The sequence below is a fragment of the Chinchilla lanigera genome, unplaced genomic scaffold, assembly GCF_000276665.1.
Source record: "Chinchilla lanigera isolate Chin_1 unplaced genomic scaffold, ChiLan1.0 scaffold00026, whole genome shotgun sequence".
NCBI lineage: Eukaryota > Metazoa > Chordata > Mammalia > Rodentia > Chinchillidae > Chinchilla > Chinchilla lanigera.
In genome coordinates, this window is record NW_004955427.1 from 392066 (window position 1) to 417995 (window position 25930).

Here is a 25930-nt window from a genome sequence, read left to right on the forward strand (position 1 = left end):
GCCCAGGCTGGTCTCGACCTTGCAACAATCCTCCTGCCTCAGCCTCCTGAGTGCTGGGATTACAGGCGTGCACCACCACGCTCAACCTCCCAGTACTGTAGAAATGTAAATACTGTAAGTAAAAATCAATCTGTTGTGAAATTGTAATTCTCTAGATTCAGATTCTAGAACTCAGTGAAAGAGGTCTGAATTTGACAGCCATTTTCTACGTTGTACTGCATCTTGGAGCAGAAATGAACAATGCCATGCTTCCTACGTTCCCCCAATAGCTGTGAGGACTGCCAAGTGGATCAGTGGGAGCTGTGATTTCAGCTAGGGTTTGGTCCATACATACACTAACCATGTGTTGGTAGATGTTCACTGAGGAGAAAGAAGCGTGGAAGGTACATGCGGTGCCACGATAATTGCACATGTGTCCTCATGTTCCATTTCCTTCTTGAATCTTTCAACAGCTCCCCGAGACAGGAACTTGTAGCCCCATTTCATAGCTAAAGAACTATGCCCTAAATTAAGCCACCTACAGTGAATCACATAAAAGTCTGTCGCTACCCTGTGTTACACTATCACAGGAAGCTTCCGTAGCATATGTTCTTCAAAAAAATTTCCATTCCCTATGCATCCATTCCTTTTTTGCCTTACGTACACACACACAATTTATGAATGCTTTGCTTTGAATAATACCTGCCTAATTACCTCTCAAGCTGAGCTTCTTAAATAGGTTGTTTGTATCCTCCCTTTCCTTGTTGCCTCCCTTTCCTTTTTGTAGCTTCAGACTATCACTAATTAGTTTCTGTCTTCTGTACTTTTGTTTGTTTGTTTGTTTTTTTGGTTTTTTTTTTTTGGTACCAGAAGGTACCAGAATCGAACTCACGACCTTGTGCTTGCCAGGCAGGCCCTGTGCTGCTGAGCTAAATCCCCAGCCCCTTCTGTACATTTTTGATGCGCTGTTTAGATGTGCTGTGTTTGGCCAGTCCAGGAGATTATGTTATCTCCAGTGGTTTGCATTTCAAAATCTTTTCTTTTTGAATGTATTTTCACTGACAACCCTACTCACTCTTTGAGGACCAGCTACATCTTGCCTGGAAGAAGTCTTTTCAGTTACATTCTTTCCCATTTCACAATTGAGATAAACCTCTTTTTCTTGTTGGTCCCAATACCATGCATGATACACCTTAGTTCCAAGTTAATCCTTATGAGTTAAAATATGTATTTGATTTGCAGTGAGCTTTACAGATGCAATGGAGTGTATACCTCGGGCATTACGTTGTTTCAGTAGCATATTGTATTTATGGTTCCATGTTAGGCTGTCAGAAACACAGTCCTCTCAGCATGAGAGGGGTAGCAGGGGCTCTTCCCCCTGGTGGTGATGCCTTAGCAGAAAACCAGCCATAGTGTCTCATACTTGGTCAGGAGCTTGCCTTCCCTATGATCAGGTTAAGAATGGTTGAGGGTGTGAGGCTGTAGGGATTTTAATGAGAATAAGGACTAGTAGGATCTGCTTTATTCTCTCTGTATTTCTCTTCTTGGAGAGCTTTTGGTCATAAAAATAGAAATGATTAGCTTATCTTTACCACCACAACCTTTTGGTCTGACAGCAAGAGTGTTCCTCTTCCTGGACTGTTGAGAAAGAGAGCAAGGAAAACAACCAGCCCTTAGGAAAATTTTTAGCATAAACACTGAAAGGTTGATTATAAATGTTCCTTTCTTTTCTCCTTTAGGATAAAGTGCACCAAATGGTATTGTTTTGTTCACTGGCATCTAATACTTGGCTTTGAAGAACGTTTGAAACACTTTTTATCTGATTTGGAATAGAAAGATCTTCAGATAGTGAGAGTAGGCCTCTAGATAAGGTTCAGAAAAGCTAGAGATTGTGCAAAGCTTGTACAGTTACTCTCACTTTGCACAGGTTGTAGAAGCAGGCCTGGAGTTGGTATAGCTGTGGGTGACTTTGGTGCGATGTGGGGCAACAGTGAAGCAGATTGGTTTCACGGTGGATTTGGGTCACTTTCTACGTGGTCATCCATACTGTGGGATAAATTTGGGGTCAGTAAATACTTACTGGGTATCCAGCGTAGAACAGGAGATGTTCTGGGCAGCATGGAGGAGTGTGTGGAGTGTTGAACCAGATAGACTAAGATCCTGCTCTCATAACTGATGTTTTGATGGGAATCAGAGTTGATTAATGAGACTGAAGTAAATGAAAAGCGTGTTTCCTATAGAATGTGTTTTGCAAAGGCAGTGCCATGTTTAAGTGTGTTAGAGAGGGGACAGGAAGCTAGAACAGTCAGAGAGCTTCTCCGAAGGCTAATACTTGTGCTAAGATATGATTGATGGAAAAGAGCCCGTCAGGTAAAGGGCAGAAGGAGAGCATCCCAGGTAGAGGGCAATAACTGCAGAGGTCCTGAAGGTATGAATGTATTTGGGGTGTTGGAGGAACAAAAGGTAAGTGTATGGAAAGAGTGGAGTGCCCAGGGAACGTGAAAGGAGAGATGGAAGGGAGGCAGACCTTGTAGGGTCTGCAAATCTTGGAAAGGAGTTGGAATTGTATTCTAATTAAAAGTGGGATGCCTCTGGAGACATTTAATTAGGGACTGGCTGACACTTCACCCAGTGGCAAATGGGCTTCTCACACACACACACACACACACACACACACACACACACACACTTTTACTCTCACGTGGCTTTTCTTGTTCATTGGGCATCACTGATTTTCCCCTCCATGTCCTAGGCCAGTGCACCGGGACAGCTGCACACAAGAGCAGGGCTCAGAGGACCCTGTGTAGTATTTCCGGATCCTCTTCAGTAAGCCAGTATACCTGCTTAATTGTACCTGCAGGCATAAAAGATTCTGTTTGTAGCTCTGATTTCTCAGCCACTTTTCAGACTGAATTATCTCGTGTTTCCCTGAAGTTTTTGGATTGGCTAGTAACATCTGAAATTAGATACCAAAAATTATCTAGTCACATTAAGTCGTAGTTGGAATTAATTTGCATGACAATCACTGTTGCAAGAGGCCGTGCTTCTTCCTGATTCCTGCTTCTTTTCCCTCTGAAACTGCGTTTGTCATCTGTCACTGCAGGTGCAGGCTCTGTTCAGAGCACAGTTTCAGTGGATATGTGCAGGACCCCTGTGGTATTTGTCAGGGGCATATACTGTGTGTGAGAATATCATTTCAGTCTGTCTTTCGGTGATCTTGATGGAATTAGGGTATTGTAGCATGAAATTATGTGAGATTTATTATTTCTGATAAACTAGTAGTGCTGGTTTATCAGAAATATACAGAAGTTCTAGCATTGAATCAGTTATTCTTTGATTCCAGGGTGTCTTATCATCAGAAATATGTTCTTGTCTGGAGAAAACTGGAACAATTTTTAGAGAGAAACAGTTTTTAGAGAGAAAAAATTCTTTGACCTGCTTATTTCTTAACTTGTATAAGAAAGGGATCCCTATGTGCTTTTTGTATTCATTTCATTGAGATTGATTAGCATAAAATCTAGACATTTCTGTTTGAGAGGGCAATGATGATGGTTTATATTGTAGATTAAAAAAAATTATGAGACAACTCAATTAATGTCCATTGATTGGCTTACAATGCTCATATATTTGCTAAGTTGTAATATTGTTACAGTGCTCATCATTCATTTTTTTTTTTTTTTTGGTTTTTCTCCGGTACCGGGAACCGAACTCACGACCTTGCACTTGCCAGGCAGGCGCTTTGCCGCTGAGCTAAATCCCCAGCCCCTATCATTCATTTTTATAATCATTATAATTAACAGCTTGTCATCTCAAATGCTTTACCTGTTGGAGAAAAGAGTTCATCTCTGTGGATTTGTGTATATTAAAACCCTAGGAAAGGTTTTTTCTTTCTGAAAAATTATAATATGCTTATGCTGACAAGGGGAAGATTGGCATATATCAGCTGTAGATATTCTCAAATTTGTTTTCACACATGGCATAGTTTGAGTACAGTTTCATAATTCTTAATCTGTGGTAATCTGGGTTGGGCTAGTCTAGTTTATTGCTATGTCACTGAGCATGAGTGTGAATAACAAAATTATTTCCCTCTGTAAGGGTACAACATCTTTATGTCCATTGTTTTGTACACTTCTTTTCAAGTGCTATTTAAGTTCAAAATTTCACTGTTTAAATTCCAATGATTTTTTATGATATTTCTTAGGTTTACATTAGCTATCATTTAAGCTTGTGTGATATGCAAATAAATGTTGAGGGGTAAAAAGCTGTGCTTACCAGGACAGCTGAGCGAGGAGAATTCACAGAGAAGCTTGTGACAGGAAAGAGAATGTGAGGAGATGGTTCTGGAGAGCTGTAGGGCCTTGCTGGAAACTGGAGGAGGAGTTTCTCACAGAATTACGACTATAGAAGGGATCCCCAGTGTGGTGTATTTACATTTTTAAAATTCTGAGTGAAAATCTGCCTCTTTAGATGTGTTTTCTCCTGTTCTGCAAGAACATGATGTTACAGAAACACTGTGTTTTTGTCCTTGATCTGATTTCCCAATAATGATTATAATCATTGAACTCACCTTCCCCTATGCCATCAGATTTTAAAAGTTCTCTGAAGTATCAGCCTAATGTTTCTGACCTCTTCTTAGAGATTGCTTCAGAAATATATTCTGGCACAGATGTTTCAGCCAGAACTAGAAAAGGAAATCTCAAACACTTTAATTAAAATTTTGTGCAACTTTTTAATATATGAGTCCTTAATGTTACAGTCTAGAGGAAGCAGAGATAGATAATATGTACATTTTTGTGGTCAGTATAAAGCCAAAGAAATATAAGAGATGAGATCATAGCTCTTTTTTCTATAAATTTACTAGCTCCTCTTTGTGGATAACTGCCTACATTTAAAAATTAAAAACTAGTTTATCTGGTTGCGTTTAGATGGGAGCAGTAAAGTGATTATCCAAGCATTTAAGTTGGGTATGAACAGATTTTCAGCTGCTTTCCAACAACACCAATTTACTTCATTTATAATTTTATTTAATTGTTAGAGTGTGATAGTTATGAGACCTTTCTGTTATAAATGATGAGATAAAAGACACTGTTATCCAAATACTTTTGATATTTGTAATCAGTATTTTAGGTAAATGTCAAAGGAATTTAGCTAATTAGTTCTGTTTTATCCCAGCTATAAATAAATTTATTATAAATAAATTAAAACTAATTGAATTATTTGAAAGCAGGATTTAGGAGATAGCTGTGCTTTCTGGTCCTGAAGTAAATCTTTAGTAGGCATTGAATTATTTAGAGTGCAAATCTGGTTCACTTATTGTAAACAAAAAACAAAAATACTAGTACTGTAAATTTGGTGGGTGGGGCGTTTCTGCTTTAAATATGAAATAATCATATTCTTATCAACATCTACTCAAGCTCTGGGCCTACGAACATCAGAGTTGCTGTACAGGTAGTTTTCATAACATTTATCAAGCATGATTTATGTTGTGGAATTTTTTTTCTCTGCTCACAGATCCAGAGATTTTCTCCCAATAATCACTGAAATTTTCTGCCATCTCAAGTAAGTTTCTTATTCCTCTCTCATTTGAGCTTGGAGCCATGGCAGACCTCCCAGGGCTTTATCTTGGGCTGTTCTTTCACAGTGAAGGACTTTCTCCTTCTCCTTTCTCCACCTCTTTTACAACCCATCCAACCCATATTATAATCATTGTTTTTTTTTTTTTTTTTTTTCCCGGTACCAGAAATCGAACTCACGACCTTGCACTTGCCAGGCAGGTGCTGTGCGGCTGAGCTAAATCCCCAGCCCCATAATCATTATTCAGCTTTCAGGTTCGTGAATTATCTCTGTATGACCCTAGAGTTACCTAATTTATCTGAACCTGACTTTTCTTATCTGCAAACTTGCAGTTAGGTTCACAGCACAGTTCTGATAATGATTAAAAAGAAAATTTATTGCTTTGATAAGCTTTCCCTTTGCTGGGACACAATAGCTGGCACCCACGATTTAAAGGAGGAGAGATGTGTTTTGGCTGCTAGCTTCAGGGGATTCAGGCCATGATCCGTTTGCTCCAAAGCAGAAATGTCATAGCGGGAAGTCATGGCAGAGCAAAGATGCTTAGTTCAGGGTGGTCAGGAAGTAGAGCAGAGGAACAGTGGTTAAGAGGCACGGTCGAGAACCAAATAAGGGGCCTAAGGTCACAGCCACAGCAGAACTGCTTTACCGTTCACACGAGGCGCTCCCAAACCATACGAGTTGACGCAGGCTTATCCGCTGCGTTCTACCCCTTGTCAGTTTGACACCCAAACACGTGTCTTTAAACCACGCTCAGTCTCTACTCACAGTACCACATGAATAATTCCACCTAGTGTGTCACAGCTGTTCTGCGTACAACTGGCAGTGCGATAATTCCTCCTCAGATTCTCAACGGTTCCACCATTTTCAAAGTCCAAGTCAAAGTCTCTTGAGATTCAAGGTAAATTCAGCTCTGAACCTTTGTACTGCAAGGTACAATGGCACAGAGTAAACATTCCCACTGCCAAGCGGGGAACAGAAGGATAGAAAAGAATTGGGCCAAAGGAAGGCTGAAACCCAGCAGGGCAGACATTCAGTCCTTTAACTTCATGCCCAGCAGCAGAAGCATGTGGCGGTAAGATGTGAGTTATAAAGGGCTTGGGTGGCCCCATCCTACGGCCTTGCCAGTTGGAGCACACACAGCCTGTCTCTGGGCTGACTCCACTCAGCTTGCAGCTTTCCTTGGTGGCTACTCCACATTTTTGGCATTTCTGACTTCCTAGTGTCTCCACTGTACCTTTGGCTTTATTCCCACAGCTTTACATGCTGCCCTGTCACTGACCTCCCAGACCTTCCTCTGAATCTGGGCAGAACCCTCTTTGTTCCTACAACTCTTGCATTCTGCTTAGCAGTAAAACCAGCATCAGCCACATGGATAGTAGCTAGATCTGTCACCAGCACTGGCAGTAGCCCCCTTTGAACTGTGGCAACAACAGCCTTTGAGTGTCTGGATGGCTAAGCGTGGTGAAAGGATCCATGGGAAGTCAGTTCCCCATGCAGCCCTTCTTGAATGAAGGGTCCAGGGCTTCTCTTCTCAAATGAAAGGTTCATACTTTTGCATTTGCGAGGCAGAGGTGGGGTTTTAGTGCTTCCTGAGATGGCATCAAGGCATTTATCTTCTTCCTTTATAGAGTGCTTATTTTCTTTTTCATGGTGTAATCTCATCTGCAGTCACACCTTCTTTGGCCCTAATTTTACATGTAGTTCCTTTTAGACCAAAATTTAAGTTTTATAAATATTTCTGCTCTGTATTTTGCCCCACATTCTCACTGTAAATCTGGCCAAAAGCAGCCAGCAATACCCATGCCACAGCCTGAATGCTGGGTTGCTTTGACATTTCTTCTGTCAGATCAGTTAGTGAATTGCCCTTAATCTCATTGTCCTGCAAGGTCTCGTGACATGGGTACAGTGTCAACAAATGTTCTGTCAGAATGTAACACATGGTCTCCAGCCCTGTTGCTATCATCTTTAATCTCAGTTTCCTGTAATTCTCAGTACCGGGCAAAATGTAGACCAATAATTCTGTCGGTGTAACACACGTAGCTCTAGCCCAGTTGGTGATGAAATGCCCATTCCCTGTTGAAGCCTCCTGAGCCTCTCTCTACTGTCCACATAGCAGCATTCTTGTGTAAGAGTCAGACAAGACTCACCCATCAGGCTCTACTTACAGCTTTCTCAGGTTTCTCTGCCCTGCTTCTCCAAACTTCTCCAAGCCCCTCCCATAAGCCAGTTCCAAGGGCTTCTGAAACCCATGGCCAGATAGTCATTGCAGCAGCCCCAACTTTTCAGTATCTATTTTCTGTATTTATCAGCTTTCTTGCAGCTGAGTCACGATACCCAACACCCACAGCTTACAGGAGAAAGGAATGAAGTTGGCTCATGGTTACAGTGACTGTCTATGGCTCCAAGACAGAAACATTCTAAGGGAAGGGCATAGCGTAGTAAAGATGCTCAGTTCATGGTGGCTGTGAAGCAGAGCAGTGGAACAGTGCCAGGAGGCAGGGTTGAGGGACTAGATACAGATCCTAAGACCGACCTCCATGACCCACCAAGCCACACTCAGAAGTGTGCTTCACTGAATTCCAGGGCAGGTCCCAAGCCAGCAAGTTGACACAATCAAGTTTAACCACCACACCAACATACATGGTTCAGCGTAGTTGCTGCCAGATATTAAACATTTAATTAGTGTTATCTGCTGTTACTATAGCTTTTCTTCCTCAGTTAACTCTTACCTTCAGAAAGCCTTTCTGATGTATATAGCTCTAATTTTTCTCATCTGTTTTCTTTTACCACTTGATTTTATTTTGGACTACATATATGTCCCAATGTGGTTGTATTTAATTAGTCTTTAGTGAACAACAGTAAGTATTTGGATACCTGTCCTGTGCTAGACACTGCACGGTTGTGTAGAGCAGCAGAGTGATGCTGTGCCTGCATGTGAGAGAGTGTGTATGTGTGTGCATACATGTTTGGGGGTGGGGGAAGAAAAGTCTGTTGGTTGGATAAGACTAGGAATTTTTCAAAATAAACCATGGTTAAAGAATAAAAACTACACTCTCCAGATATGCATTTAAACAGCATGTAGTTTAAAGGTTTTGTTGTTTAAAAATATGCTGGTTATAGTTAAACCTATTCTTGAAACAGCTGTATGTATATATTTTTTCCTGGACACTTTCTCAGATACAGGATAGAGATAGAAAGGCTGTCCTCCTTTGAGAACAGAATCCCATTAAGAAGGTTGATGGGAGAAAGGAGGGTAGGGGTGGCATTCCAGGCTACAGGAACAAGTGATCAGAGGCACTGAAGTGTGAAATAGTGCTGAGTAGGACTGAGAACTGCTCAGTTTGTTGTTATTAGAGCATAATATTTACAGTCAAACATGTCAGCAGATGAGGAAGGAGAGGCTGTAGGAGTTAGCTCTATCAAAATTAAGGCTTATGGATTATTTATTTTTCTAAAAACTCCACATGTAGGTCCATATAGGCAATTTATCGTGGGCAGATTCTGCATGGTACTTCTAAAAATGGATTTGGTCCTTACGTATGACACGTAGTACATCTCCTTCAGTTGCTTTTCTCATAAGAAAATGGTAAAAATACTGGTTAAGACAAGGTCTAATTGGTAATTAGCTCTCATTGAAAGTTTAAAAACAGAAATGTTAAGTATTATTTTCAAAATATCGTTTGCAACTTCTGAGGCAGGGGAATCCAAAGGAAACGGGGCTTTGACAAGATGGAGTCAGCCAGTGAGAACTGTCAAGGGGACCACTACACATTTTGATTTTGAAACTTCCAGTGCCCTCCTAAGGAATTTTATACAATAGAAGGCCAAATGCGTCTATTTGCAGATTCATTTTGTACATACATATTTCATCATTTATATGTCAATTTTTATCAGTATTTGGCTTGTACTTATTAGCATTACAGTTAAATTTTGACTTCTTTTCTGCCCCTTGTTTTGATGTTTTAATACATTCTCCATAGTTTACATAATGTTGGATGTTAAGTTTATGAGTTATACTTAATTCTGCCAAACCTTGTATCTAGTCTTTACTTCCGAAATATGATTTATATTAGGTCTTAGTATTTCCCAGTTGCTTTTCACTCTGTCTTTTGATGGTTTCTTTTCCTTGGAAATTAAGCAACAGGACACAACACAAGTCTTTAAGCTCTTAAAGCTTAAAATTCCCAGGGAAGAATTAGATGTGAAAGAAAAAAGCAGTGGAACTTACACAAACTATAATTAACCTGAAAAGAGAATGCAGGTGAAAGATCTGCAAGAAGGCTATGGAGGCAAAGAACAAAGAAGATTGTCTCACTATATTTCCAGCACTGTGTAGGGCAGAATATACCTTTATTGTGGGCCTGTGCTTATCAGATAACTTTATAATTACTGCTCATGTATTTGCCTATAAAAATTATTATTTAGCTCATTCAAGAGTATAGACCCCTTGGTATTTATATTCTTCTTGTAAGTGAATTTTTTTGACATTTCTAGTTATGAAACAGCCTCCTTGGAGTTGCGCTTCTCAGGTGAACTGGCCGTGTAAGTAAGTGCCTGAACCAGGCTGAGCTGCTGACTCGCAGTTATGTGACTCCCTGCAGATGACGCCCTCTCCAAAGTCCTGCTTGGGCTGCGAAGACCTCTGTTTCTTGGAAAGCTTTTTCTTTTCTAGTGTTTCATAAAGGTTTTATGAAACTATGTCAGTGTATTAGGCAGCATTCACATCACTGGGTACAGTACCCAATGCATACGATTTAAAAGAGGAGAGGTTTAATTTGGCTCCGTGTTTCAGGAAAGTCAGTCCATGGTTGGCTGGCCCTAAGGCAGGAACCAGCGCGGCAGAAGCACATGGCAGAGCAAAGATGCTTAGTTCATGGTAGCAGGGAAGCAGAGCAGGGCAACAGTGTTAGAAAGGAATGGGCTAAGGACCATACGTAGTACCCAACATTATGTCTCCATGACCCACTCAGACATACATGTTAGTGTGCATTATTAATCTACTGTTTCTTAATCCAGTGCAGGTGGCAAATCATGACTAACAGTCACAGACACACAAGTCAGCACACAAACCATATGACTGTACTGCAATAAATTTCCTCACAGTAAACATACCCAGGTAAGCTGTCTTCTGACAAGGAAATAGGACCCTTAATGAGGATACCGCGTTCCCATTTCGTCACTGTGAGGTTCCTCAGACTCTTGTCACTATAGGTTCACTTTTTGTTTCCCTTGAACATTGAGCTTTAGCACCCAGGTATTCTGAATGGCTCCAGAGCATTTGACTGAACATAAGCAGTGGGCATTCTTGGAGGGTGTTACGGGTTCACTTACGTGACCCCTGAAAAGACAGGTTGAAGCCCTAATGCCCCACGCCTAAGAATGTAACCTTATTTGGAAATAGGTTCATGTCAGATGTAATTACCTGAGTTAATGTGGTCATATTGGATTGGGGTAGGCCCCTTGTCTAATAGGGCTGGTGTTTACATGAGGACAGACACAAGGAGAGCACCATTTAAAGACAGAGGGTTGGAATGAGGCATCGACAAGCCACAGAACGCTTGGGAGAGAGATTTTCCTCTATACTTTGCAGAGGGAGGATGGTCCTGCAGACCCCTTGAATTTAGACATTTAGGTTAAATGTCCTAACCCATCCTTTCAGGCCCAAACTGGGGCCATATCTCTGATGCAATTTCCCAAGTTTGTTTTGTCTAGAATCATTTTTGATAGAAAAAAAATCAGCTCACTGTTTTTAAAATGCAGTCCCTCTTTTTCAAGTAATGCTACGTGCTGTAAATAAAGGCTGCAGTCTGCTGCACTTAGGCATAGCAAATCTCATTTCAGATTTGTGACAATAAAACAGCCCACAGACCAAAGAGCAGCCCAGCAATTAGATTGTTGCACGCACTTGTGCAAAGGGCTAGTTTCAGAACATCTGATAAACTGACGTATTTTTCCATATTGGGCTGACTTTCTGGCATTAGGCTCCAGACAGTTCCTGAACTGTGTGTGCTCCCTTCGGAACGTGGGGCTCTTTTAAATGCTCTTAGCCTAGACTGTCCTTTTCTCTCTGATGTCTCAGCCTACCATGACTGCAGGGTGAATGAACGTACACTCCGAACTTCTCCTGCCTTTCTGTGGTGAAGTCAGCAATTGCTGCTGCCCCTAATCATGGGGAAATCTTCAGAACATTTACAGAAACCCCAAACGGAACTTTCAGACGTGGAAGTGATGTTAGTTTTCATTAATGGTTTTTTTCCTGTTCCTTATTCTCTTACTAGGCCTCTTTCAACTTCTAGTTCCGGGTGTTTATACTGGAGAAATATTTTGATCTTTGGGGAGAGAACTTCAGGTTAGTCATGTTTTCTGAATAACATTCATAGTTAATATAAAAGTTATGAAATAGTAAACCTTCAGCCTACAGTGGTGAGGTCCAGAGTAGGGCACGTGAGTTTAATTTATGTTTAATTGTGTGTTTAAATGTGTAGGTACAGAGACTTAACTTTAGTATGTCTCTCTTAGCTCAGTCCTTGCATCATGAGATTGCATGGCGTGGGATAGGTGGATAGTAAACGTCTGCGATGGAGGAGTGGATGGGTAGATGGAAAGGTAGGTGGACAAGTATATAGAGCTGTTGCAACTGTCTGCCCATTTTCTCACTAAACTAAACACATATACTCTGAATACGGAGTGAATTTTGGTTGGGTACAGGGCTTTGTCCTGAAGCCTGGGAGGGTATTCCTCCGCTTAGGAGGATTTCTGCAACTTAAGCCAGGGATCCAGAAGAAATAATGCTGTCTTGCTTTGCCTATGAAATGTGCTTATACATTTTTTCTACTTGCTTGTAGAAGTGGGACCAAACAGTTGGACTCCACTGTGACTCAGTGAACTTACCGGAAACTCAGATTTCTTTTTTATTTACCTTCTTGGGGTGATATGTAATTCTTTGGAAATTAGCTCCAAGAAGGGACTTTTCTTCCTTTCTCTCAGAAGAGAAATACACCTCTTCCATCTTTTTGTATGTGTTTTCGTGACCTCATTGTTTTATAGTGTGAAGAACGTGGGCATTAGTAAACAGTTAAAGTATTATGAAATATTTACCTTTTGAGATTGTCTCATTATTATAGAAAATAATGGTAAAGGTATAGGAATTCCATAGATGAATCTTCACGTATTTTAGCCTTAACTTTAGTTTACACTTGATAATAAACCTTGTTACAATGTCCTTGAGCTAAAAATTGCATTAATATGTACAGATCATTATTTATAGTTATACCACTTCTAGATCTAACCACTTCAAGATCACAGACCAGTTATTTTATTGCTTTAACTGTCCACATAGTAGAGGCTTCCCCATCTTTTGATTCTAAAAAAATTGGTAACTTTTCTGTAATGTTTTGCTTGGATTATCTTCTGGCTAGAATACAGGACATAAGATTCCAGAGAAGCCTTTGGTATGTTTATCTACTTCAACAGGCTGATTTTTCTACCCATATTAGTTGAGGAAAAAGTGGTTATAGTGAGTTTATTTTCTGCATTCACTTTCTCTTCAGTATATTTTGTTTCAACAGGATTATACATTCTCATAAACTAGAAATTTCTCATTTTAAATGTTTACTTTCCCTTTTCATAGATTCATAGTATTTTAAATATCTAAGTATTTTAATGAGTTGAATTACCAAAGGTTTATGTTTTAGACAAAAAAAAAAAACCTGTTTAAAAGTAAAGTTTCAATCTTAAAGTATTTCTAGCAATTTTAGAGATTTCATGTCTTGTCCAGCTGTTTTTACCAGACTGGCAAAAGGAGATTTGGCTCTACAAAACAACAATTTAGATAAGTGCTTCTTTGAAAACAATCTAAATGTCCAGTGTAATGAATGGATAACTCTCTTACGTATTTATTTTATGAAGAAGAGTGAACCAGTCCATTGTATAAAGCCAGAAGCATTGAGTGAAAAACAGAGATTTCAGAGTATATGTAGAAGATTGCTTGAAACAACTTCCTATGCTATGTAATGTTTAAAGCCAGAAGCATTGAGTGAAAAACACAGATTTCAGAGTATATGTAGAAGATTGCTTGAAACAACTTCCTATGCTATGTAATGTTTATGAATATATGTGTGTTTGTATGTACACATAAACAAAAAGTGGACCGGATCTATCAAACTTTTGTTAGTGTTTGCGGGAGAAGAGGGAGAGTGTATGGATGAGAACATAAATCTGTGCTTTTAAAAAATACAAGAGGAAAACAACAAAACAAAAAATACAAGAAGGTTTGGTTAATGGGTTCTTGGCATTTAATATATTAACTTTTGAGCATTTATGAACATTGTTGTATTAAAAAGTCTGTATTTATCCCTAATTAAGTAGATTTTAACTAATAACCATACATTTATTAAGACTTTGGAAATGAGGTTCAGGCTATTTAATATTCACACACTGACTGTTGGACACAAGGAAAGCTCCACACTGACCAAGTTCTCAGGAAGCTGTAGCTGCTTTCAGGCCAGGAATAAACCCAGCAGCAAGCCGTACAGGCCCGTAGTGCTGCACCTTTAGCTGAAGACCATGGTCGAATCGTGTCTTCCCTGAGCCTCAGCCTGTCTGTGTGGAGAATGAGAATATTTGTGGCTGTCTCGGTACTGTTCTGAGGATTGTATGAAGTCACGTGTGGAGAGACGGGGATGAAGTGGGCATGCAACGAAGATTAGCTGTTCGTGTTTCCACCACCACCCTGTATGCAGCTCATTTCATCCAGGGTATCATTTTCATTCTCACCTCAGAACTGTTACAGACGCTGTTTACTCTGTTTGAAATGTTCCTCTTTCTTGCCCTGTTTCATTTCATTCTCATCTTTCTCTACTTATGTCAGTTCCAGCAGTTCCTAATTATGCTACAACTGTAATTTAATAATTGCTTGTGAATGACTTGCTAATGTCTGCCTCTTCCTGGACTATAAACTGTTCTCTTTTTCTTTCTCTATGGTATCATTGGCACCTACAGCAGTGTCTGGCATCAAGCAGACATAGGGACATTTTTTTTTGGTTTTTTTTTCCAGTACTGGGAATCGATCTCATGACCTCGCGCTTGCCAGGCAGGCTCTGTGCCGCTGAGCGAAATCCCCAGCCCCCGACATAGGGAAATTCTTCGTTGAATAAATCAGCAAAGATACCCAAAAGGTGAAAACAGTGTTCAGATTTAAAAATAAATGAATGAATGAATGAATAAATGAATGAATTTGAAGCCAGGAAGTTCCAACACTTTGGGAGGCTGAAGCAGGAGGATCACAAATTCAAGTCCTGTCTGGGCAACTTAATGATTTAGTGAGACCTTATCTCAAAATAAAACATAAAATGGGCTAGAAATGGTGCCTAGGGCAAAAGCCTTGTGTTCAGTGCTCGGTGTGTGTGTGTGGTGACAAAATGTATTTTGCCTTAAGGATTAACCTGATGATATTAGGAGATAAAGCTAAGATTATATGATTTTATAGAACATGTATACCGTATGCATTTGTGATAATAAATCATAAGGCATACCAAATCCAGACTCCTCTCCTGTATATCACTTGGTTTTAGGAGATCATCTAATACCTAGTGGTATAAATACTGTCACATACTTCCATTTGTTACAGAAAGCGGAATAGTTTCAGCACTGAAGCCTTAGTGTGATACATGCTCATTTGGTTGTTTACCTCCATCCGTTTCTTTTTATCAGGCACAGAAGGTAATACTACATAGTTTCTCAAATATGAGAAGCCCATGGTACAGTTACTGAGCAAAGTAGTAGATGGTGGTAGACTGCGGCGATGGGAAGGGAAACTGGGAAGGAAGGGGGACAGGGAGAGTGAAAAGGGTCAAGATGCAGCATGTGTGTGCTCCAGTTCCCCAGATGAGTGTAAGTGTTACGTACCACAAGCATATAAAAAAAAATAGGAGCGCTAAGGAAAAGCAAGATGTGACACTTCAAAAGGGCTAGAATAATCTAGGCTCGCTTAGAATGAACTGACAGAATAATTTGAAAAGGGGCTTTTGTAAATCAAATGGAATGTTACTTGCAACTTATAAGCAAAGGCAGAAAGTAAACCCTTTGGAAGGGGGAGTTTTAGGGTCAAGGCAAGGCAGGAAGCTGATTTCCTTTTTAGTGTTTGTGTTGCTGGGGATTTAACATAGGGCCTCATGTATGCCAGTCAGGCACTTGCCCACCAGCTGTACCCCAACCCAACTGGCTCCCCTTTACTTGTAGGACTACTTACTCTTGGGGAGAAACATAAGAACGCTTTCCGTTTGGAGTATTCATATGTTCAAATATCAACATACTTCTCCCGGAAAGTTATCACACAGAATCGTGAACTGATGGAAAACTGAGATTTACTAGATAACCTGACAGAGTAAAAGAAGACCAAGCTAGAAATGGTTGCTTTTGAAGCACTAAAGGAATTCTTCTGATCCAGAAGGGAAGGTAGGGAAATAAAATGCCGGGCTAGGAAAACAATGCAAAGCTCTGTACTCACAGCGATTACCGTTGCTGACCTTGGGAAACTTTCCTCATCCCTTTTATGGACACATGGTTTTATGATGGCAGTGACTGGCACAGTTTACATTACAGCATGTGTGTGGTTTTTTGTTTTTTTTTACATCCTGTTTCTGCTAAGTGTAGGCTGTTGAAGTCATAAATCCATTCATTCATTATTTGTTTTCATTTATGTTCCATGCTTAGGATAAGAGCAGCATCTTTAAATGAAAGTAAAACATACCTTCTTTAAATTATGTACGATTATTACTTAGGTTTTGATTTGGGGGGTACTCTAAAATGTCAGGATACCACACTTTTTGGGACTTGGAATACATGGAGTCCCAATACCCTCTTAATAACCCCTTCATTTGTCTGTTAATCACCTGTCCTAAAATCAAGGCTGGAAAGGACTCTGCAAAATTCTGTGCAAAACCGTACTTTGAGAAACACTGGTTTAAATAACACTCTAGAGTTCTTGTTCAGCCTACATGCACAGACCTAGCTGCATCAGCAGTGCCTGGGAGCTTGTGGAAAATACAGATAATTGGGCCCCGCTCCAGACCTGCTGAATCGGAATGTGAGTCTAACAAGTCTTAGGTGATGCCAGTGGATCGCTTTGTTAAGTGCTGCTGTGCAAACCTCTATCAAGGGAGACTTAGAGACAAACGTCTTTAGTAATGAACGGCCCACTGTCCAGCAATGCAAACTGTTACCTTCTTTAGGCAGCATAAATATTACCATAGCAAGTTCTTGCTAGTACTGAGGTGGAAACTGCGTTCTTGAAATTCGCATTCACTGGCCTTGGCTTACCCACCTGGTAGCATTCAGGACCAAGCTAGTTCCTCTTCTTCATGAAGGCCCTTAAACGTGAGACAAGGCTGTCTTGTTCATCCCTTGATTTAAGCTTCTCTAGGTATAATTATATTCCCATTCCCCTCCTGGTATGAGTTTACCAACTAATTCAGACATAATCCTAAAGAACTCGTCCAGCTTTAAAATTGTGATCCTTTACTATAGTTGATAATAAGTAGTAATGGATAGAGGATAATTGAAACCAGGAGCTGTAGTTCTGTACATTTAAGGAGAATAATTGTAATGTACAAAATTTATAATGATCAGTAGTTTCTTTCAAATTCTGCCTCATGGTAGAATTTAATATAATAACAGCCCTTGAAGAAGAACACTTTTCTAATTTATAAATGGTTTGACCTCTTAGCACTTTAATAGTGGAATATATATAGAAATAGAAAAATTTTGTGTTCTCTATGCATTTTAAATACATTCACTTTAATAAAAAAAAATCCCCTATAATACTCAACATGTCAACTGATTTTGTTTTTTCTCTAATGCCTTTCAATGATATCACACATACATCTAACACACAGAAATGTTCAAGTTAATATTTTCTCTTGTTTTTCTTACTCAGTGGAATCAATTTTTGCATGTTACTATGTGGTCTTTGTAGTAACCAAACTTAATCATTTCCCTGTTATTATTTCCCTTAATCATTTCCCTGATATTAGAGTTTATAAATGTCTTCTGAAATAAAATATTTACCATCTTTTTGTGTTGTTTTATATTTGTGGCCTAATAATTTTTTTCTTTTTTTTGGGGGGGGTACTGGGAATCGAACTAAGTACCTTACACTGGCTAGGCAGGTGCCGTGCCACTGAGCTATTTCCCCAACCAGAATTTTTTTAAAATACAAATGTATTCTATCAGAAGACAGCATGTGGTTTTTGCTGGTTAGTTTTTCTGTCGTGATGAGTCTTGTGTGAGAAAAGTTACAGAAGGAACAGACTGAGAATTTTTTTAACTTCCCCCCATCCAGGAAGTGGCCCATAACACATTTAAACTCTAGTTACTCCTCTCAGTAATTTACCCATGCTTCCTTCTGGCTCATTTTCTTCTGGATATTTTTATTCTTCTCAACCTCCTCTTCTCCTCTGTCTGTCCCTCTTCCCTTTCTCTTAGACTTCTGAGAGCAATAGGTCCTTCTCCCACCTCTGCATTTAGCAGTAAAATTGTGTGTATGTGTGGCAAGAAGCTGAAAAATAAGACAAATGGTTCTTTCATTACCAGGTTGTTTTGAATTAACTGAGCTGGGTTATTTTTATCAAGGAGACTGAACTGGATCCTTTGGCAGACCAGTCATGTATGACAGTAGCATAATCTGTACTGTAGGTTTGGCTATTGAATTTTTTTGTTTTGTTTTGGTTTGTTTTGGTAATTTCATCATCCTATAAGGAGATGAGAAGTGAGTTTATTAAAATATTTTTTTGTTAATATTTTTAAATTGTTTTTGAGTGGCTTAACCATTCTTACAAATATACTACCTTTGTGTTTCATTTCAGCATTTGCAAGTGAAGGAATAGCACAACCCTGATCTTGGATTATTTCTAGTAGAGAGGACTCAACAGTTCAGCAGACATCCTCTTGAACTTCCAAGTCTGGTCCCTCCATTCTTCACCTTCAGAAACAGAGGGCCTTTGAGAAATAAATTCCTAAAAGTGCAGGTAAACAAAGGCAGTGCTATTGTCTCAGATTCCTTACGTGTAAGTCTGAAATGTACTTAGACAGTGTTTCTGTCTCTAGCAGCCCATCTCTATATGCAACTCCCTGGTATTTTTTTCCCTAATTGGTTTAAAAATGGTAGGAAGGCCTATGAAACTGTTAATATAAGCACAATCACTTCCTCTTAAGCACGTCACAAAGTCAAGCTATAGAAGTTTTTAATATTTTTATGCTTAGTCTGAATGGGCCTTCTTTGGAACTATTCTAGATCAATGTAGAAGCAAGGAGTAGTCTTGAAATTAAAAATACTCTGAAATTAAATACTCTGAAATTACTCTGAAATTAAAAATAGGACATATGACTCTGAAATTAAAGATAGGACATATGACAGATTGTAAAAATTCTGTATAACGAGCTATGTAACTAACTACGGGCAAGAGCATTGCTCTGATGGGCCTTGTTTTCTCAAGAAAAATAATTCCAGTTCTCACTGTCTTTAAATGCAGCAGTTAATGGCAGTTCCACAAAGTACCCTAATTAACTTTTAAGTTTATTATTTATATTATTCCACGAACCTCATGCACAAATTTCAGACATCAGTTTATTAGTTTTATTCTGAGAAACATTTTCCACCAGGAAATGTTCCATTCTAGAACATTTTCCACTAGGAATTAGCTACATTGTATGCTTGAATCCACGTAGTTTTTTCAATTCATTAAAGTTTATCCAAGAGCAGTTATTCTATTAGCATATTTGGTCCATTTTAGTCTTGTTGGGAGGTCTTTTTGGACACGTGGTGACTGAGGACATTATTCTTTAGTGGTACTGGCAATTTTGGATACTCATAATGGTCTTGGAATTTAGTCTGTTGAGCTCTTGCTTATATACACACTGAGCATATTCATGATGGTTTCAAAGCTCTTCCTTAGCATAGTCGTTGGCCACTGGATTTGCAGAATTCTTGACCACCAAGAATCTAGGCTGCAGGGAGGGCTAGATCCTCAGATCTCCTCTTACCAATAGCCTATTAACTTAATGGAACCTGAGCTGTAGTAATTTTGATGTATGAAGCTGCCTTTCCTGTCAGTCTTTACATTTTCTGGCATTGAGAAGATGGAAGTAAATTTCCATTACTGTGGTAGCTATAGGATGCATAAGGATGAGGAGCATGGCTTGTGGCATGTGTGGGTCTGAGAAGCAGCTCGCTGTTACCATGTGGGTCTGTTTTGGCAGGCTTTGACTTCTGTGCTTTAACGTCTTTGTTGGTGTGAGGATGACAACAGCACCTTTTTCAAGGTGGTTTTAAGGATTAAAAGAACTTTACATCTAAAACATTTGGAATAGTTCTGTCATATAATTGTTCAATAAAATTTTATTGTCAGGTGTTACAGTATTTATTCTGCCTCCATTCTGTAGCCCAGGGCTGAGAAATACTCTAGTCTTCCTCCTTTTCTTGTTAAACCCTGCTGACCCACACAGCATTTGCTTCTAAGCTTGTAGCACAGTAACTGAATCTTTCTCATTTCATTATAACAGGAAACCTGTTTTCCAGTTCAGATTAGTTGGCTTTAATTGGAAGTAATTGATTTTATTTCTTGCTTTAAGACATAAAATTGAAATGTTGTTTATAAACCTGGGATTTATTGTTTGTTTTTCCTGCATCTCAGGAAAAGCACTAAAAGGTGTGGTTTCTATAGCTGGAAATAGAGTCTTAAGAGTTTTGCCAAAGACTTACTGCTATTTTGAATGCCTTTCATTTTATGTTCAGATGAGTAAACCTTCTGGTCACAGATATTTGAAATGTCAAAATTAATATGTAGAAAAAATAGCTACCACAGTAATGGAAACTTGATTTTTTGATGCTATTAGTATAGAGTGACACAGTTTTTTAAAGAGCTTCACCACAATGTTTTGAAGCTAGGTTTTTAGTAAAGCCTTGGTGTATGCCCAGCTAAACCTTCAGTAGTCTTAAAAGAAAATTAAAAACATCAGAAGAGTGTGCCACATACTTACTGCTTTATATTTACTACTTACAAGAGCGCTATTAGGTAGTATCATTATTCCCCAGAGGAAACCAAGGTATACAGAGGTTAAGAGAAATCCCAGGGTCATACAATTAATTAGAGGAAGAGCTGAGACTCAAACTGAGGAAGTCTGCTTGCCAAGCAGATCACATAAAGAATAAATTGCATGGAGGAGAAGGAGGAGGAAGAGGACAAGGAGGAGAAGAGGGAGGAGCAGGAGGGTAAAGGGAGGGAGAGAAGGACTGTAAACAGAAGGGCCAAATTATAGAACTCTTAAATGCAAGGCTTAGTGATTTTATAATTGTTTGGCAGACAGGGGATTTGGAAGGTTTTGCTGTGTGGTGGGTGACAACATGAGACCTGTGCTTTGAGAATTTTACGCCAGGTCTAACACCTTGGCTGATGTGAGGGGAAGTTCAGAGCTTGTTCCAAGTAACTAAGTGAGAAGTGATGAAAACGTGGGCTTTGGAAACAGGATAAATGCCTGAGAGCACCCACTGCCTGAGAGGTGGGCAGAGGAGGAAGAAGAAATCCAGAAACACAGGCAGAGAAGTTCCATGAGGCCTTGGCTAGTGTGGGACTGCCAAAGGGATGTGGTTGAGGAACTGAACACCATAGAGATCAGAGAGGATCAAAATAAAGGTGAATTGGTTTAGTATTATGAAGTCACTCTTCTGCTGTCTTGTTCATTTACTCATCACATAAGCAGGTACAGTGGTAGCTCGGTTTCCAGACCTGTTTCACGATTTTGGGGAATATAGCTGCATTTGTGTTTGGGTGGGAAAGATGTCTGTGGTCATGTTTGCCAATGGAAGCAAAATTTTGCAGAATGCAGCTTTGTAAACCAAATTATTTGTTAGCAGAAGCATTTGTGAACTGAGGTATTACTGTACTGTGGTGTCTTTGTGCTGAGATAGGAGTTGTACTGAAGAAAACCCAGAAAAAGATGCCCTCTTGTTGTCAGTTCCATTGCTTCATGGCAAGATCACCTGTGAAAACTTCTAAAAGTTTTTACAATCTTGGCTGCCTCTTTTGTAATATAGTATATAAAACCTCGCTGTGTCTAAATCCTTTCAACTCCTGCAGTCTTTCCAGCTCTACAATCTGTAGTTCATAGATCCAAGTTGTAAATAGCAGTAATTGGAAGTACAATTATAAATATTTGGTCAGTTTGGCATTTTTCGGTGAATCAGCACAAGATGCACAATCAGATAAATGCCCTGTGAGTACGTTGTGAAGAAAGAAGTCCTCAGTATTTCCTTTCAAAACTACCAGTGATGTCATAGTCATACTGGGAGTAGAGGGAGGGATGAAACCGAAAATAGTGTGGGAAGGACAATGTTCAGGGAACTTCCAGTGAAACCAAAAATAGTCCCTAGGATTTCCTTCGGGAAATTTCTCTGAAAGCCATTTATTTTCAGAGAATCTGGCTACTTTCTTCAGAGAGAATTCTGTTAATTGGAAATTTTAAAAGGTCAAACTCTAAAGACTTTTAAAAAATACAGCATGGGACTTACAATAATCCCCCCCTCCAAAGAAATTCCTGTACTTTCTGTGAAACCCTGGTCCGCTTCATGGGATCAGTTTCTGTCTTTGCTGACCTTTCCAGCAGTGTTTCTCAGGGAATCTTGGTAAATGCAGGCCCTGACTGAGTAGTCCGGAGAGTGGCACTGAGACGCTGTGTGTCTGCCCCCTTTCCAGGTGCCAGTGCTGTTGGCCCATGGGCCACACTTTGAGGACAAGGGTCTAAAATATTTTGCTTTATTTCTTATAACAGATAATTATTTTAAATTAATATACAGCGGTACCATGGTTCATGAATTTGAGGTGAACTGATCATAAATCAAATTGAATGTGAACAAAATCAGATTTCCCCATGGGTCAACATTGAACCTAACCGTGGAATTCGATTCGATTCTCATCTAGTTTGGTTTGTGACCAGAATGGTGGGAAGAATTGAGCTCATGAACTGAGGTGCCCCTTTAACTTGGCTCTTTCAACAGACTGTGGACTCTGTTCTTCGTATCGTGGAATACATTTTAGTTATGTCTTATCACAGACATATACAACCTGTTACTGATATTAATAGATTAAGATTCTTAATTTGGTAAGCTGTGTTATTTAGTAGTGTCAATAATTTGAGTAGCTAGGTAGGATTTTTTAAAATTTTAGCTAAGAGATTGAAAAACATTTGTTTTTCAGAAATAGGCACCAAAATATAACATAAGGCTTCATACAGAGTTAAACATATATTTGCTTTGTGACCCATGAAAACATTTTTCCACCTAAAGAATAGGACTTGAATGTTTAGTGTGGCTTTATTTACACTAACCAAAAACTGGAAAGAAATTAAATACCTGTTTTCTAGTGAATTGATAAACACATTATGGTATAGCCACAAAATAGTATGTCACTTAGCTACAAAAAAATAAACTTTTTGTATAAACTGCAACATGGACTTTTTCAAAAGAATTATGCCTACTGAAAAAGGCCAGAAATAAGATACATACTATATGATTATATTTATATAAATTTTTAGCAAAAGCAAACTATGCTGACTAGGGAAAGTGAGTTTTCCTGCAGAGGGGCAAAGGAACTCTTCTGGGTTAAAGGAAACATTTCATATCATGATTTTGGTGATTGTCAATATGATTGCATCCATTCTCCAAATTTATCAAATTGTACACTTGAAGGTAGTGAATTTTACTGCATAAACAATTTATCTCAATGAAGTGAATTTAAAAAAAAAGCCATAGTTATTACCTATTCAGTGTGAGGAAATAGAGTAAATTTCCACTCTAAGAGAAGAAGTAGGTCCCTGGGAGAAAACCTGAATAAACAGGAGGAGCATAAGTTCCTTTGAAAGCTTCCTTATTTGCAAGGGGGCTGAATCTAAAGTAAGAAATCTTGAAAACAGGAACTTTTGCTCATTTATTTTTAGCATGCAGTATAGTTGTTGCTCTTAGCTGAATGATTTTTGTGTGTCCAGCTGTGCTATTAAAAAACAGAATTCTGCTGAAATGTAATTTCTGACCTTTTTGTATTCTTTGCAGTGAGCACACCCATTTTCAGAGGGAAGACTTGGTCATCTGTTTTGGCAATGAGAGCTTGGATTCGTTAGATGAATAGATCTGTCTACATATGCTCAGAATGCAATCTGGTGAAAGTACCAGCTTTCTTGACAGACTGAAAGAGAAGGGTGTGTGTGGCTGCATATCATTGCATTCGCTGAAGGATTGGGGTAGGCAAAGAAAAGAAAGTTAATTATGCATGTTCCCTTTCTGCCTTGCTGAAAGAAAACAGCTGTGTACTTAGCAATCAGTCAGATTTATACAGCTTGTCCAATTTGTTGAAACTTCTTAAATCTATTCTTTGGAGGGAAGCATAAATCAGATTATAATTTTCTGTTAATTTAGTAAGTGATGTCAGAGGTTTTTTGTCTTAATTTTTATATCGTATCACAACAGTTGGAACTTCAGACATAAATTAAGTTTTTTTGGATATAATAGTGTATATCATTTAATTCTTCATGTGCTATTCTTTTTTTTTTAAAATTATGGACTATTCAGAATTTTCAGATTCTTGCAGCAGAAAATTTCATCTACCAGATTCCTGATTCCTTAATGTTTATCTCTTTAATTGTGAGCTGAATAGTTTCACATAGTTTAGTGTTTCTAATAAGTGTATTTTAGTAAATGTATACATTTAGCAGGTATCATCCTTTGTTTCTTTGTTTTGGTGCTAGAGATTGAACCCATGACCTCTTGCATGCAAAGCCCTACCAGTGAATTACTTCATCCAAGCTCCCTTGCTTTATTTTTAAAAGGTATTATTAAGTGAATTTAAAGGTATTATTAAGTTAAATTCATACTGTTGTAGTAAAAAATACATTAATTATAGTTTTCTGTAATACGCAATTTAAAAATATGGGCTTTGAAATTAGACCTCAGTTTGAATTCTGCCCACTGGTTTGGGTGTTAAACATCTCTAGCATGGGGGTAATAATACCCTTGACTTAATTGTTATGGGCAGAAGGGTGTGCTGTGCTGGCATTTACTAAGTGCTTAAGGAACTATGCTGTTGTTTCCGTGCTCATCACTTTTAGAGTATGGAGGTCCTTGTTGTATGAGAGGCTTCCTCCACACGTTTGGGCCATCCGGTTAGTAATAAGAACTATGCTTTAAAAAGAATTGTGAGATGAGGAGTGAGGCCTTTATGTCTGTCCCTGTGGGACCCTGCACTTCTGCATTAAAGCTTGGCCTGTGTGGAATGGTGAGGTGTAGAGGGTTAGGCTTTGAGGACCTTGGGGCTGGACCAAAAGCAAGACGTCAGGGCACAGCTAAAGCTAGAGGTCTTTTGTTCTGCTTATTCTCATGGGTATGTGACTGCAGAGAATAATCACAAACTGAACACTATCTCTGCCAAGGGGAAGGAGGGCAGGATGTAAGACCTGTTGGCCACGTTCCAGCCTTGAGTGTGGCTTACTGTGAGCTGAGGACAGGATGAACCTGAGTGGAAGCCCTCTGAGATGGCTGAGTGGACATAGGCGTCAGCAGGGCCTCGTCGTAGGGTGGAAAGGTGAATCACGAACGTGGGCATCTGGCTGAGGGGAAGAAATGCAGGTGTGCACAGGGTTGTGGAGAGCTAGACTGCATGTTCTTGGTTACTTTTCTTTTGTTGTTGAGACAAAATACCTGATGCTGAAAATTAAGGAAGGGAAGGTTTATTGAGCTCACAGTTTGTGAAAGTTTCAGTCCATACTTGGCAGGCTCCAAGTCAGAGTGGCACATGGCAGAGGGCAGCAGTTCATGCTGGTGGAAGACAGTAAAGCAATAAGAGCAAAAGGGAGGAGCAGCAGCTGGAGAGCAAGCCTCTTTCCCTCCCTTGTAGTGTTTGCAAACTACCCACCCCAGGGCGGGTATTGCACTCACACCCGTAATCCCAACATTGGACTATGAACCAATCATAAACTCTAGAAGCCTGCCCCATGACTGCATGAGGCTTTGGGGGGACATCTGGACACCAACCATGACATTGTTAAACAGTAGCACACTGGGTATGACAGAAGACTAGTAAAAGGATTAAGTCCTGTGTCACTGAGGAAATAGGCATAAGAAGGGTTTGCCACACAGAGCATGGGGACATGGTTTAGGATCCTAGTTACCAAAAAATTGGAAATTTGTCTGTAGGGCTGCTGAGGTGGCTGAGAGAAGGCAGATATGAGAAAGCTGTGATACACTTTAAAGACCCAGCTGCTAGAACCCCCTTTGAGTGCATGAGAGGGCCAGGGTCAGCATGGGATCCTCAGGAACCTTACCAAACGGTTGAGT

At 39.4% G+C, this 25930-nt stretch overlaps 1 protein-coding gene across 1 annotated transcript in view; it reads left to right on the top strand.

Annotated features, from left to right (window-relative positions):
• Window positions 1-5804: 5804 nt before the first annotated feature.
• Window positions 5805-25930, top strand: part of St3gal6 (ST3 beta-galactoside alpha-2,3-sialyltransferase 6) — a gene marked incomplete in the record, with an annotated part of 52318 nt that continues 32192 nt past the window's right edge. Inside the window, 5 exon segments of the mRNA XM_013515120.1 lie at window positions 5805-10669; window positions 11832-11902; window positions 14609-14729; window positions 18417-18578; window positions 23654-23841. Coding sequence (XP_013370574.1) covers window positions 23742-23841 — 100 coding nt within the window.